We start from the raw sequence: 13,288 nt of genomic DNA, 5'->3' as shown, positions 1-13,288 counted from the left end.
TTAACAGATTGCACAAACCAGCACCAAGTGTATCAGAGAAGACACTTTAACATTTATTTTGAAAATAAAGGGAAACAAATAACAACTCAATTTTCCTTCATGTTTATTGATTCTTGAATCAGTTGCATTCTTGGCCTAGTGAGTGCCGTTTAGAACACTACTAGCCTAAACCTGTGGAACGAGGCCACTAGTCCCTGGGAACGAGGTGGCCCTCAGTGTACTTGCGGGTCTCGTGCTTAGGGATGCGGTAGAACGTGTCCTTCCCGACCCTGAAAACAACAAGCAAGGTCAGTTAAGTACATATTAAGTACATATTGTACCTGTATCTTGTAAAGGTGCGAAACAAAATAAAGTGGTCATGGCTATCGGTGACTATCGTAAGGCTTCACCATCAAATGACTTATCATAACTATAATTTTTAATTGGGATTTCTCTTTCGAAATCTCTCTCTCCTCGTTCCATCTCTATCTCCTTCTTTCTCTCTCTCACTCTTTCTCTCTCTCTGCGCGCGCGCGCCCGTGCATGTGTGTGTGTGTGTTTGTTTGTGTGTCTCTCATTATGCTTCTATCATTCTGCCTTTCCTTTCTCTTGTTATCTTCTTTGGAATCAGAGTGAAAGGAACAAATTCTTGCCATGGTTCCGACAATGCTGTCCGTCCTTACCTGGTGGACATCCAGCTGTCCTCGCAGCCCGCCACCTCCCCCACCAGCAGCCAGGTGGTCTCCAGGATCTCCTGCCCGTCACAGATCAGACACTGTCCCGCCCAGGTGGTGGTGGAAGCTCCGCCCCTCCACACCACGGAGAAACCGAAGGTGGAGGCCCCGGACCGGCCGCCTGCCCCGCGGACCAGACTGGGACCGTTACCGGCAGCGCCCAGCTGGAGGCAAGAAGAAGAAAAAATCTAGACTTTGGAGATACTATACCTTCGTAAAATATTTGTGAATTTCTTGCTTATTAATTATCGTGGATTTCTTAGTTTCTTAGTTCTTAGCTGTGCATTCACCCGGCCACTGACAGACTCCAGGCTGGCTCCCGGCCAGCTGCTGGGGCCTAGCTTCCTGTGTCTGACATTTTGTAGTCTGTGTGAGACTGTGGTTATATAATTCCCCACCCACGTTCTGTCATTCCACTGTGCGGACACACAAGCAAACGCACGCACAAACAAACCCAAAACAATACGTCCGGTTTCACTGAAGTAAAATGTTTACTAGCGCAAGAAAACAGAACAAAAAAAGCTGAAATGATCGATAGCTCCATACGCCACCTTGCTCTCCACGGCAGTCCTGTACTCGCCGGTGACGTGTCCCTCCTCGGTCATGTTGAGAACCATCTCGGAGCCGTGGCTGTTACGCCACGCCCCCTCCAGGCTGCACTTCGTCTTCTGAGTCCGCACGCGTTTCACTAGTGAGCAGGAAGAAGAAAAGTGTTATGTACGCACGGCAAGAAGGTGTGAAAATAGCTATTCGGCTGTCCTAGTGCCAATCGCGCAGACCATTTCATAAAATGTTCTTTAATGTTGATTTATTAGATCATGACGAAGCTACATGTAGAGCATCACATCTTAACACAAGATACCATGATACAACTACATTGTGTACTTGTGACTGTTAAATTTGCTGTACCTTTGAACATTAAATCTCTTGCATCACTAGCTTTTGAATGCACAATAGCTGTAATAACTAGGAAAGCATAACCTTCTTGGCAAAGGTAATTACGTGTCATTAGTGATTAGCTTTAATATCAAGCTGAATTAAAAGTGAAACGATTATGGATGCAATTCTTACTGGGTGACCTGGGGGCACTCGTATCCTGGCTGGTGTCGAGTGAGAATTCCGTCTCCGTAGATTCCTGCAATGAACCAACAAGTTGATTAAAAAAAGAGCATAAATTCAAAAGTAAACGACCGACTTTGCCTTTATCACACAGATGCAATAGATGAAACGCGAAGCTAAAACGACTACAAAGATAGATATTCTGAAATTCATATTCTGCATATGAATCAGAACGCACTCTTACCATGCTTTCCATTTCTGCAAATTCCTCCCGGAGTTCTTCCACGAAAGCGCGTTCTTCGGAATCAGCAATGTCTTCGGGTTCGGTGATGTTGTCTTCCGGGCCTTGTTCAAACGCGCCCTCTTGCGAGCTTGGGCTGCTCAACACACGGGGAAAGCTGCTGGCGTCGCACAGTGTGGCCAAGGCCACGGCCGCCAAAATGACGGAGATCTTCATGTTCACTAAAATTAATACGAAAACACAGATCAAACCGTTGTGAGGGTTATGCTATGACAAAACATGACGATCAGTTCTGAATCGTGGAAACATTATGCGTCTTCAACGTTGGCTGGGTAGCGGATCTTGGGGAGCGAACCAAAGCTAACTAACTAGGCTGGACACCAGGCTAGTACATCTGCTATATTTAAAGTTCTTTCACAGTTTATCAGACCTTCTGTCCGTATATAGTGCATAGAAAATCAGGACAACGACACACTCTGACAAGTTTCTCAACATTGGGCGTCAGTTTTTTTGGAAAGATGGAGGAAATAACGTAAACGGTAACAGGAATGGCCAGGAAAGGATCAACTTACCTTCAATAGTATGCGTTAGGAAGGTACTAGTACTAGATAAAACAGCCTTGTCGAATTGGCAAATGCCACTGAAATAGATACGAGTAATCGGCAATGGTACGTATGATTCAGAGAATAACAGAGGAAGCTGGACCTGGTATCGACTCACTCGTGACATCATATGTTTTTGTGACAAATTCCGCCCGCAATCGGATGGCGAAAACAGTGGTGCAGAAAAACAATGGCACTTGTCCAAGGGCGCAGGATTGGAGAAAATCCAAACTGTGAGAGCTTGCATGTTCGTACCACAACCGGTATCAGTGAGTCTAAACTGGTTGCGATGATAACTTCCCCCAGTTGTTGTTTTACGTCTAGAGACCAGACTAGTAGTATCATAGTATAGTATGAGCGTATTAAACTTTGATGAACAGTTCAAGTCTTATTTATTATATATCAAGGCCATCATGTAAACGGTCATTTCGCTTGTTTTTAGCTTCATATGGCTACACGAGACTGAACGATTCTTCGAGCTCCGAGGGTGGAAAAAAAGTCAAAATTGTACGTTTGTCAGATACTAGTAATAGAGGACGTTTACTAAAGAGAATGCCGCAATCCCAACTCCTAATATCTGCTTGGAGATCACCCCACACTGTATACCGTCAGACTCAGCAAAACAATGGTGATCAAAGGTCAAGAGATAACACAGAATGAGACGTGCTTCGTGGCACTAGCGACCAGCCTTCTAACTTTACAAACTCAACATGCGTTTTGCACACACAGTCATTGAAAACCCTTTAAATCACATTTACAATAGGTAGATCTTAGTAAAGAAACGGACTTACCTGAACTTGAATGAAAACTGTGAGGAAAAGGTCCGATCTGATGCACGGACGGGTGAGACCCTGAGTTGATATCGCCAGACCGTCTGTGGGAGGTTATTGACTCTTGGGGCTGTTGTGGACTTTTCTTTTGCCAGATACTGTAACGCATGCGCCGCGGGTTGACTGATAACATGCCGGTGCAAAGTTCATCTGGAGTCAATTTGTGACTGCGTCATCTCTTAAGGAACGATACGTCTAAGACAATATATGTGCACTTTTAGTATGATCTAAACCTTAAGTTGTGGAATAAGATCTTTTCTTATAACTGATACCAAGTGTAATGCTATTTATGTCCAATTTTACAATTACTGTACTGCTGTACGTGTTAATGTTAGTCAATTCTTTATATTCCTCCATTTTCATAATCTACATTTATTTTTTTTTTCAACAAATTTCATCTTCCTTTTTACATATCAGCCCCTTCTTACCGTCAAGAAATCAGGTCGGCTTGGTGTACTCTCTTTGTTTTCCTCAGTCCAGACTCCAAAGTAATGGTAAAATAAGTGCAGCATTGATAGTCTTGCATGGAGAAGAAGAATCACCTGTGACATCTTTATTGACAAAACTGCCTTCCAATTACAAATTACTTCATCAATATCATAAGCATGTAGAATTTTAGATCTGATGTACTGATTCATATTGCATTTCAAAAATTTCTTGTCATAATCTCCTAGTCAAAACTTGATTACTCTTGATATGAAAAAAATACAGACATCCACAAAAGAGGATGTCAGATTTGTCAGCAAAGGTAGTTGGCTGGCAAGCTGGCCTCCAGCTAATCATCCATCCTATGTATCTAGTCAATTTCTACTATTTTAACCTTCTACCTGCTGCCTAACCCTATAACCAATACAATTTGGCTCCAAGGCCCAATTCAGCAAGGAAAAGGTTAATAATTCTTTTGCAGGAGGTGAACAGTAACATGTCTGGTCTATCCTCTACTTAAATACAGTTCACACAGCGAATGGTTTGTCTAGCTCCAACGTTCCGCAGTCCGCGATCACGCAGGGCTGCTTGGGACGGTCGCGCCTGTCCACGGGACTGTTCTCCACCCGGCTCACCACGTCCATTCCCTCCAGGACCTTCCCGAACACAACATGGCGCCCGTTCAGCCACGGCGTGGGCACGGTCGTGATGAAGAATTGTGAACCATTGGTGTTGGGTCCTGTAAGGATGTCACACACACCACAATCGGTATATTGGTGATTTACTAGTATAAAATGCTTTATATTGACAACTAGAAAGTTTTAAACAACTCCTGCAATTAAATGTGCAAAGATTAAGTGTAACAAGTCGTTCGGTGTGATATACATGTAGCTAGCTGCCGCCACGCCACGTGCCTGCGAAGCTGGTGTGTTACACTGAAGGGTGGTTATACCAGCTATATGAATACAGATACAGACAAGATCAGATTTGGGGGATTTTTAAGGGTCTACCATAGCTTCAGTTAAAGCTACAGTAAAGACTAAAAACAATATTTCCCAGACTAGTAGCGGATATCTACATTTGCTGAGGTAGAGTCTGATTTAGAGTAAAATTGCTTTATCCAATAAAACAAATTTTTCAAATTTTACACCACACAGAGATGATTTCAAAATTCATTTGTAGTTTATCCTACAAATTACGTGAAAGCAAGTCTAATATATATATATACACAGAACAGGCTAAATGTATAATATGCATATATACAACATATAACATAGTAGTGAGGTATCTTATAACATACCTGCATTTGCCATGCTAAGTAAGCCAGGTTCTGTATGGGACAGCATGAAGTTCTCATCTGGGAACTTGTTACCATATATGGACTTTCCACCTGTCCCATCACCCCTGGTGAAGTCACCACCTAGGGATCATGGGTAAAAAAAATATCACATTTCCATATTTGGTCAAGGACTGTGATAAATGAGGTCTCGTGGTCTGAGTTTTACCAAGGAGGTTCAAAATCAAATAACCTTCTTGGTTTTACTTTATTTTGTTGACAATTCTCTGAACAAAAGGAGTTAGCTTATTCTGATGCTCACAATGCTAGATCTGTTTTCTTTAGGCCACACCAATTTAATTTGCTGTTTCTCGGGTTTGCCCTGTCCATTTTTTTCTGATTCAAAAAAAAAAAAAAAAAAAGAAGGATTTTACATGTAGGTTCTGAATCAACTGCAAAATGCTCAATGAAAGAATGAAAGACATATTTGGCCCCAACGGTTGAGGAAAGTCCTTTTCTTCCTAGTTGTTAAAGTTTTTCAATGTAACAATGCAAGTTCATTTCATTAAAAGTTCAAAATCTATTGTTTTAATTATAAACCAGTTTGGTATGTTGACCTCATGGTTCATATCGTAACATTTCCGGCCTTCACGCCTTGGTCTGTTTTTTTTTTTGTCCCTGTCGCTTCATATTTTTCTGAAAAAATCTGAGAAACAACAAATTAAATTGGTATGGCCTTATAAATAAAACCCAAAAAATGCACAAGTGCCAAAGTCAACATAGTCCAGTCCGAAAGAACAGCTACAAGAGACCTTCAAACTTCAGTGTGATACCTCATCCTCACCTTGGATCATGAACTTTTTGATGACTCTATGGAAGGCACTGCCCTTGTACCCAAAACCCTTCTCATGAGTCGTCAGCTGTTCAAAGTTTGCCGCCGTCTTTGGTGTGATTTCGCCGAACAGTCCTATTACGACTCTGCCTGCCTTCTGACCACCGATCTCTATGTCAAAGTAGACTTTCTTGGTCACCAGCCGCTCTGTCCCTGCAGCCTATGTGTTGGAAAAACAACAATTAGTAAGGAGGTTCAAAAGAATAGACCTTTTTGCTATTACTTTCAGTGTTTATTAAAATGTTCTAAGGCTTATGTGAAAGGTGTGTGTGTGGGGTGGGGGGGGGGTCGGTATGAGCAGTATCACTGAATACCTGTTTTTAATTAGTACCTTTGTTTCACCTTTTTCTTGCAAAAAACTGTGAACCAAGAAATTGAAGTAACATGGCAATATAGCATTTGGGCCAATTTTTAGACTACACGTATAATGATTATTTCTATCCTTATAAAGTTATTTTTACTCTTTCTTAGACGGTTTCTTTACATAAAACTCTCTATCAAAGCGTACTGCCATGCATGTTTGGTTTTCCGTTTTAAAAATTATGAAAGCTTCATAGTGGTAACGCTATGCCCCCCTCCCCCTTGCACCAAAACTAAGTTGCATGCTTTCTTGTTCACAAATGTACGTGAACAACCGCTTTCTAACGCTGCAACAGTTCGTGTTTCTACCTGAAGTGTAAAGAAGGCCACGCCGGTCTGACAGGCCAGTCTCGTAGGGGAGAAGACGGTGGAAAACTGACGCAGCACCGCAGCCATGCTTTCACGTGTTGTGTGATGACCTCTGAGGGTGTCAACAGCCTTGGGGAAGGCTGCAGTTCCACTGCATATCGCCAGATGTCGCAAAGTACAGGTCTAATGGATCTCTGACATCTTCACCATCAACTATCAACTGAAGAGAAACGAGCAGAGACAGCAGTCTTTGCCTGTGTCTAGGCTCAAGGGAATTCTTGGGAAGGAAAGATGATTTCTGTTTTTACTCTTGAGTGCAAATAAAGAACCCTACAGACATCTGTCTTATAATGTATCACTATGCATCTACTAGTAACGTTACACTATAACAGAAACATACATGTTATATATATATAATTCAAAATAAATAATTTTGGTCAAATGATATTTGATGAATCTACTCTGTTCCCCTATGATTGTGAAATTTGAAACAGAACAGTGACCCAAACAAGATAACAAACAAACATCATATGTCAGCAATATTTTATTGCATAACTACATGTATAGTAAATATGATAATGCAATGGGTCTTCCACTTACTATGTGATGGAAAGTAACACTAATTTGTACTTTTAATAATACAAATCATATTTGTAAACTGCATTTTTGCAAAGAGGAGTAAAGCCACAGGAGGGTTGGCTTGAGGCCTTTAATGTTTTAACATACTTGCTTGTAGCACACTGTTTAGTTCAAAGAATACAAAGTAGATATATGCATTTAATTAAAGGGAACTTATGATTCATCAAAAGAAATCAAGCATCATGGTATTTCAAATACCTTTAACAGAGAGCACACTGTTTCACAGTGACTATTTAAAGTATAGTTATTTGTAGCTTCCTCTTATAACTCATTAATCCAAGCCTGATACATGGGTACATGTGCACTAAAATACATGGGAATGTTGTCGTCTAGGCAAAATAACACAAAAGTAAACTGTTGACTACATAATCAAGGAGAATAAGAAGAACCTGCCATAAAACAGAACAGAAACCTTGAATTTTGTTAAACATGTCACACATCTTTGGAGATGTTAATTTCTTTGTAGCAAAATGCTTGATTGTTATATAAATATGTAAAATGCTAAATTTCTACTTAAAATGTCAGAGAACATGGAAATTGATTCGTGTGACCTAAGTTTGCATATATTGTCAGGTCTTATGTAATAGGCAAAACTATTTGAATAACAGGCCTTGGGCTGAAAGCATTGTGTGTAACACTTTGAAAGTTAATAATATGAATACATGTACTATAGAAGCTGCAAAGAAATTGGCAAAACCTGTTGTTTAGAATGGTACCAGCACAAGCTTGGAGCTTTGTCATGTTACCAATCCTCTTGAACTTTGACATTGTAGGCAATGGGACCTTCCCAGCTGAAACCCAGGAAAAAACTGACCCTGTCCTGACTGGCCCCTTTAATCGCAATGGGACGGGATGAGTGAATCTCAATCCTAGGAAAATCCTTTACCTGATAGCTGATTGTGTTATGGTTAAGGCAAATCCCTTCAAGTCTTCGTAGTTTTTCTTGCACTTCTGTCCTTTCCCAAAACTGGTCTCTGTCAAAATTTCTTTGAGACTCAGTGTTCACAGTTAGCAAGCTGGAAATGTGTACAAAAGACTGAAGGCCCTTTCCAGTGGACAGGAAAAAGTTTGTTGCAGGCATTGCTCGCGAGTAGCCAGTTATGGTCATCCTTTTGTGAGCTTGAAAATGTCTGAGAACATGGCTTGGGCATTGCTCTTTGTGGAGATTTGACAACCTATCCTTTGAATTTTTGAATGATCCTGCATCAAAATCAATATCCATATCTTCTCTAGGCCAAAGAAACATAGTCCTAAACAGGTGTGGCTCAAGTGTGGTTGGTGCTAAGGTACATAGCTCAACACACCACTCATACACTTGCTTAAATGATGGTATTTTCTTAGAATGTGGATCAGCTGTCGATAGAGCAAGTGATACTGAGATAAGACCTTCTAGGTCAAATGCCTCTCTTTCTGGGATTCTAATTAATTGATCCAGGGCCCTTGTCAAATTTGGAACAGCATTTCTACCCTTACCTTTTATGTACTCAAAGGCAACACTGAAGTTGACCTTGTAGCCCTCAAGTACAGTACAGGCCTGTAGCCTTTTTCTTTCTTCATCACTACCAATTACAGAATTTTCCAACATACCAAAGAATTGATTATAGTTTCGAACCATCTCATAAAATTTCTTTTTAAACCGGTCATGCTCCTTATCCCTCGACTTAGGCTTGTTGTATCTGAAATCCTTGTCCAAGCGCTCAATGGAGGCATCTATCCTACCTTTTAATGACTTAATCCATTCATGATACTCTTTCCATACACCCTGTACTTCATCTGGGACAAACTTGGGGTCAGTCAGATACCTCTGCAAATTAGCTTGTCCATCTCTACCCTTGAATGGATCCACTCTCCTAATGTTAAACAGCAGTTTAAAACAGATCTTGATTTCTTCAAGATAACAATGCATATTTGGCGGATATCTTCCTGTTCTATTTGCCTCTTTAGACTTATGGTACTGTTCTACAGCAGACATTGCCAGAGATAAAGCATCCTGGAGCATGGACAGTGTCAATCCACTGTCAGCCATATCAAACTTTTGAATCATTTCTTCATGGTACACCTTTCCTGCAGTTACTAAAAGGTAGGAGTTGTTAGAATCCTGGTCAACAGCAATGCCAGCATATTCATGAGCTTGAGCAAAATCATCATGCCTTAAGAACAATCGTGCCAAGGTTTGCGCAATTATGGCATCCACAAACTTATCCAACTTTAAGCCCTTTTGAAGAACAGCTGCTGCATTCTCATGACCCTCTTCATAGCAGATACGTTCAACAAGCAACGAAAAATGCGTTTCTGTTTCATCCCCATATGCAAACTTCTTACGACGCTTCAACATTTCCTTAGTAAAGAATATTAGCTCCTTTGTAGTATAAGTGTTACAAAATAGTCTACTTTCAAGGAAATCACATGCAATAGAGGAATATGTCTCATTTTCTGCCACAATGTGCTTCAAAACTTCACTTGCTAAGAGAGGGTCTACAATTTTGTACCCTTCTACTATGCCACATGTGTATCTTTCTACTACAATGAGAAAGACTTTGACAGCTCTACTAAGTGTATTGTCCATGGTCCGATACTTGTTCTCATTTATTCCCATCAAGGCTTCAGCACAATGTAATGGAACAAAGGAATCTTCTTTCTCTACAAACACATTCAGCAAGGCCGTATAGCGAAGTAGTAATTGTTCATTGCCTTTAATTTCCGTTAAAGAGTTAGCAACAAAATTTCTTACAAACTCTGGGTCAAAATTTTTGCGAAGAATCATGAACTTAATGAAGCGGTCAGGATTCTTATCCAAGTTCAGAGGAGTTCTAATAAGAGAGTTTTCTGATTGTGTCATGGGCTCATCTGCATCTTCAGCATATTCAGTGTCAGATCCATAATCACTAGACAAGTTTTCTTGCTTCTTTTCCAACTCCTCTTGCTTCTTTTCTAGCCATATCATTTCGTTATCACTGACACTTTGTTCTAAGTATTCACTTTTAGAAGGATTATCATCATGAAGTTTTTTTGCATCTGGCGTACGTTTACACTGTAAAATAATGCAAACTGGCTTTTCTGTAACAACTCCTTTTTCTTTAATTTGGCGCTCAATACCAGCAATTAAGTTTTGAACAAGTTCTTCATTCTTGTTGTCAATGAGCACCAATACTGGTAAGCATTCATTTTCATCTTTCTCAAGATATCTTCGTAGAGTCAGTATTTGATTTGCTGTGCCCTCAGTGATTCTCTTTATCACACAGCATCTGACATTGCTCTCCCTAAATTCCCATAGAATGTGCCTGCCAAGTGTTGTGGCCCCACTTCCAGCTTGGTAATACAGTGTTATAATAACTGATTTCCCTTTCAAGTGTGGGTCTCTTTGGAAAAGTGATACTGAGATAAGTCTGTGCAATTCCCTGAATTTCTCTCTTTTCATCACATGATTTTTGGAGTAAACATCAGTTAAGAAGAAGTTTAGCCAGTCAACTTCATTACCTTTGTAGAACAACATCTCTTTCTCCTGACAGAACTCTTCAAAGCCCTCAGATTCTGGATCCAAACCTTGGTCCTCACACTGATTTTTACTGAGAACCTCCAGATCATCCAATTTGTTACGTTGTTGATTAGTCAGTGACACATAAGAGCCACTGGATGTTGGAATGTGAGGTTCTGTTTGTACTGTATGGCCATTTATGGACTGGACAGTTTGGTTGATATGTGCCCATGGCATGCCCACAATGCTCTTTCTCTGCAGCTCTCCAGGGCCACAAACACTTCCTACCTGATTCTCCCATGATTCATAAGCATTTTTATTTTCAAACAAACAGAGAAAGTTATAATAAAAATTATCAACCCCACAGAAGTCTACAAAACAGTTACGGAAGCAACTAACCATAATATCAATATCCTCTGATAGGATAAGGAAAACAACAACTGCCTTCCCTGGGGGGATTTTATCAGGACTTGAAAAGAAAGATATTGCGTTCTTTACAGCTTTGCAACGTTCAGTACCGGTCCATTTTTTGTCGTCGCAAGGGTCAACTCCAAGGGCATGTCTGCCATTTGCAAAAATCCAACATGTCTTTTCAGGAAATAAAATTGCTTCTGCCAGCTCTTCATGATCAGAAAAGTGCAAAAACTTTTCCTCTGGCCTATATAACAAACATTCACGTTTCATCTGTGATCTAAACAAGTTGCAAATTCCACTGTGATCTGAACTTGGATCAAGGTCAAATATTGCTATCCAAGGAATTTCTGCTATGAAGCCGAGTTCACTTTCAATGCCTCGGGTTTGGGAATCTGTTTTGCTTACAAACAGTATTGGATATTTTGCTTTTAAGTCTGTTTCACCACCCAGAAGGCAGCTCTTTAGCTTTTTAGCATTATCCTCATTGTTGTAAGATGGCCTTTCTATGGTTGAGTTATTTTTCTGGTCTAATTCTTTTCTTTCTTGCACAAGTTTCCGTAATAGATTATGTTGAAAGTCATCTAACTTTGATCCTGTATAGTGAACTGTTGATGCCCTCTCTCGAAAGTATAAGCGTTCTTCTTGTCGCATTTTGTGCGTTTTCATTTTCATTTTCCGAAATTCAATGAAAAATGCTCTATTTTCTGTTAGAGAAAATGTTGGTGCAACATCCACTTCAATAACATATTTTCTTACACTTGGTTCAGATTCTTCTAGATCAACAGGAATGAACCTAACAGGATATATGCACTGATTGACAGCAGATTTGGCCCAGTCGTGATTAAAATAAATGTCAATAGACTTCTTTATCATATCATCAAACTCTGTTTTAAGATGTTCTTGTAGCCAAGTGCCCACAATTTCCCCATGCTGGTATTTGCCATCATCATCATCACCGATGCCAAAATGTATTGTTCCATTACGACGTGCATTAATACAACCTGTCACAAATCGTAGGGTTTCAAATATAAAGTATTCTTTAGCTTCAGAAGAGAGCTTCTGGTCAGTTGACTCGACCCACTGATAAACTTTAAATTCATGACAAGGAGACAGAAGGCTCCCTGCACCTGACTCCATTACAGTAAGAACATAACCGCTTTTGTAAGAAAACTTTCCTATGTCATTCTTCCCAAAAGGGAAAGGCCTTTGCGATTCGTAGGTACTGGAAGTGCTTGGCATTGCTGAGGAATGACCTGACGGTATTTTCGAAGGGGCAGGCAACTGTGGCTGGGCAGAAGGGTGTGATTTCTGCAAGGTGCCCAAATCAGATCTTCCAATGTCATTTATAGGAGATGCTTGTTCTTGATCCTTAAGGGACAATTTGTTAGCACCAACATCTTTACCATCTTCATCAACAGGAGCATTTGTACTGATGCTGGTGACTGAATCTTGCTGAGCAGTTTTACCTGGCCCAAGTAATTTAGAATTAGTACTACATGGATCTTCCACTGCCACTTTTGACTTTGTTGGAGCTTTTTCAGTAGTTACTGTCTCTATTGGAGACTGGGGTGGAACTGAAAGACTTTCCTTGTCACTTAATTCCCCTTTCTCTGGAAGCACTAAATTACTCTCTGCCTCTGCAGTCATTACATTTGTCTTCAAAACAAACGCTTTCATTAGGTTTCTTTCATCAAACGTGGCATGCCAGTTGTCATTCTTGCAAAACTGGAAGTAATACTTCCTATCTTTTGTACCGCAAGTGGTGATGTATTCTTGGGGTTCCTCTATAGTGAGGGATTCCTCAACAATGAATATAGTTGTTTTAATTGACTTCAATAATTGAGAATCAACTTGGCCTAGGGGGACATAAGTGGGATCTTTCTTTGATAAACTGATAATTGTCATGTCTTTACTTCGAAAAACATTTTCCGATGAAGTTACGGTTTTGTCCACATGATAATCCTTTCTGCACTCCTTGGGCAGAAAGGCCACCCAATGGCACAGCTCTTTCCTAATTTTACCCCATAAATGTTTGGTAAACTCTGATACCTG

General features: G+C 40.3%; 3 protein-coding genes across 4 annotated transcripts; all 3 read right to left on the bottom strand.

Moving 5' to 3' along the window:
• Nucleotides 1-86: 86 nt before the first annotated feature.
• On the bottom strand, nucleotides 87-3,615 carry LOC109474056 (streptavidin-V2-like). 2 transcript variants are annotated; one of them, XM_019774273.1, is made up of 6 exons: nucleotides 3,407-3,615; nucleotides 2,017-2,234; nucleotides 1,785-1,848; nucleotides 1,265-1,401; nucleotides 663-877; nucleotides 87-269 (listed from the first exon to the last, which is right to left on the bottom strand). In XM_019774273.1, the coding sequence occupies exons 1-6, from the start codon at nucleotides 3,576-3,578 to the stop codon at nucleotides 188-190; spliced, it is 888 nt and encodes a 295-aa protein (XP_019629832.1). In that variant the 5' UTR covers nucleotides 3,579-3,615; the 3' UTR covers nucleotides 87-187. The 2 variants fall into 2 exon arrangements, with proteins under 2 accessions (XP_019629832.1, XP_019629831.1); XM_019774272.1 differs by lacking the exon at nucleotides 3,407-3,615 and adding an exon at nucleotides 2,586-2,651.
• Nucleotides 3,616-3,982: 367 nt separating this feature from the next.
• On the bottom strand, nucleotides 3,983-6,846 carry LOC109474022 (peptidyl-prolyl cis-trans isomerase A2-like). Its single transcript, XM_019774228.1, has 4 exons — nucleotides 6,709-6,846; nucleotides 5,992-6,199; nucleotides 5,172-5,291; nucleotides 3,983-4,610 (listed from the first exon to the last, which is right to left on the bottom strand). Exons 1-4 carry the CDS (start codon nucleotides 6,793-6,795, stop codon nucleotides 4,399-4,401), a joined length of 627 nt encoding a protein of 208 aa, XP_019629787.1. The 5' UTR covers nucleotides 6,796-6,846; the 3' UTR covers nucleotides 3,983-4,398.
• A 397-nt stretch (nucleotides 6,847-7,243) lies between these two features.
• On the bottom strand, nucleotides 7,244-13,027 carry LOC109474005 (sterile alpha motif domain-containing protein 9-like). Its single transcript, XM_019774201.1, has one exon. It carries the CDS (start codon nucleotides 12,911-12,913, stop codon nucleotides 8,090-8,092), a length of 4,824 nt encoding a protein of 1,607 aa, XP_019629760.1. The 5' UTR covers nucleotides 12,914-13,027; the 3' UTR covers nucleotides 7,244-8,089.
• Nucleotides 13,028-13,288: the final 261 nt, after the last annotated feature.

Source organism: Branchiostoma belcheri, unplaced genomic scaffold, assembly GCF_001625305.1.
Source record: "Branchiostoma belcheri isolate BF01 breed outbred unplaced genomic scaffold, Haploidv18h27 scaffold3, whole genome shotgun sequence".
NCBI lineage: Eukaryota > Metazoa > Chordata > Leptocardii > Amphioxiformes > Branchiostomatidae > Branchiostoma > Branchiostoma belcheri.
The sequence above is the reverse complement of the archived record's forward strand: the minus strand, read 5'-3'. Positions and strand labels throughout refer to the sequence as shown.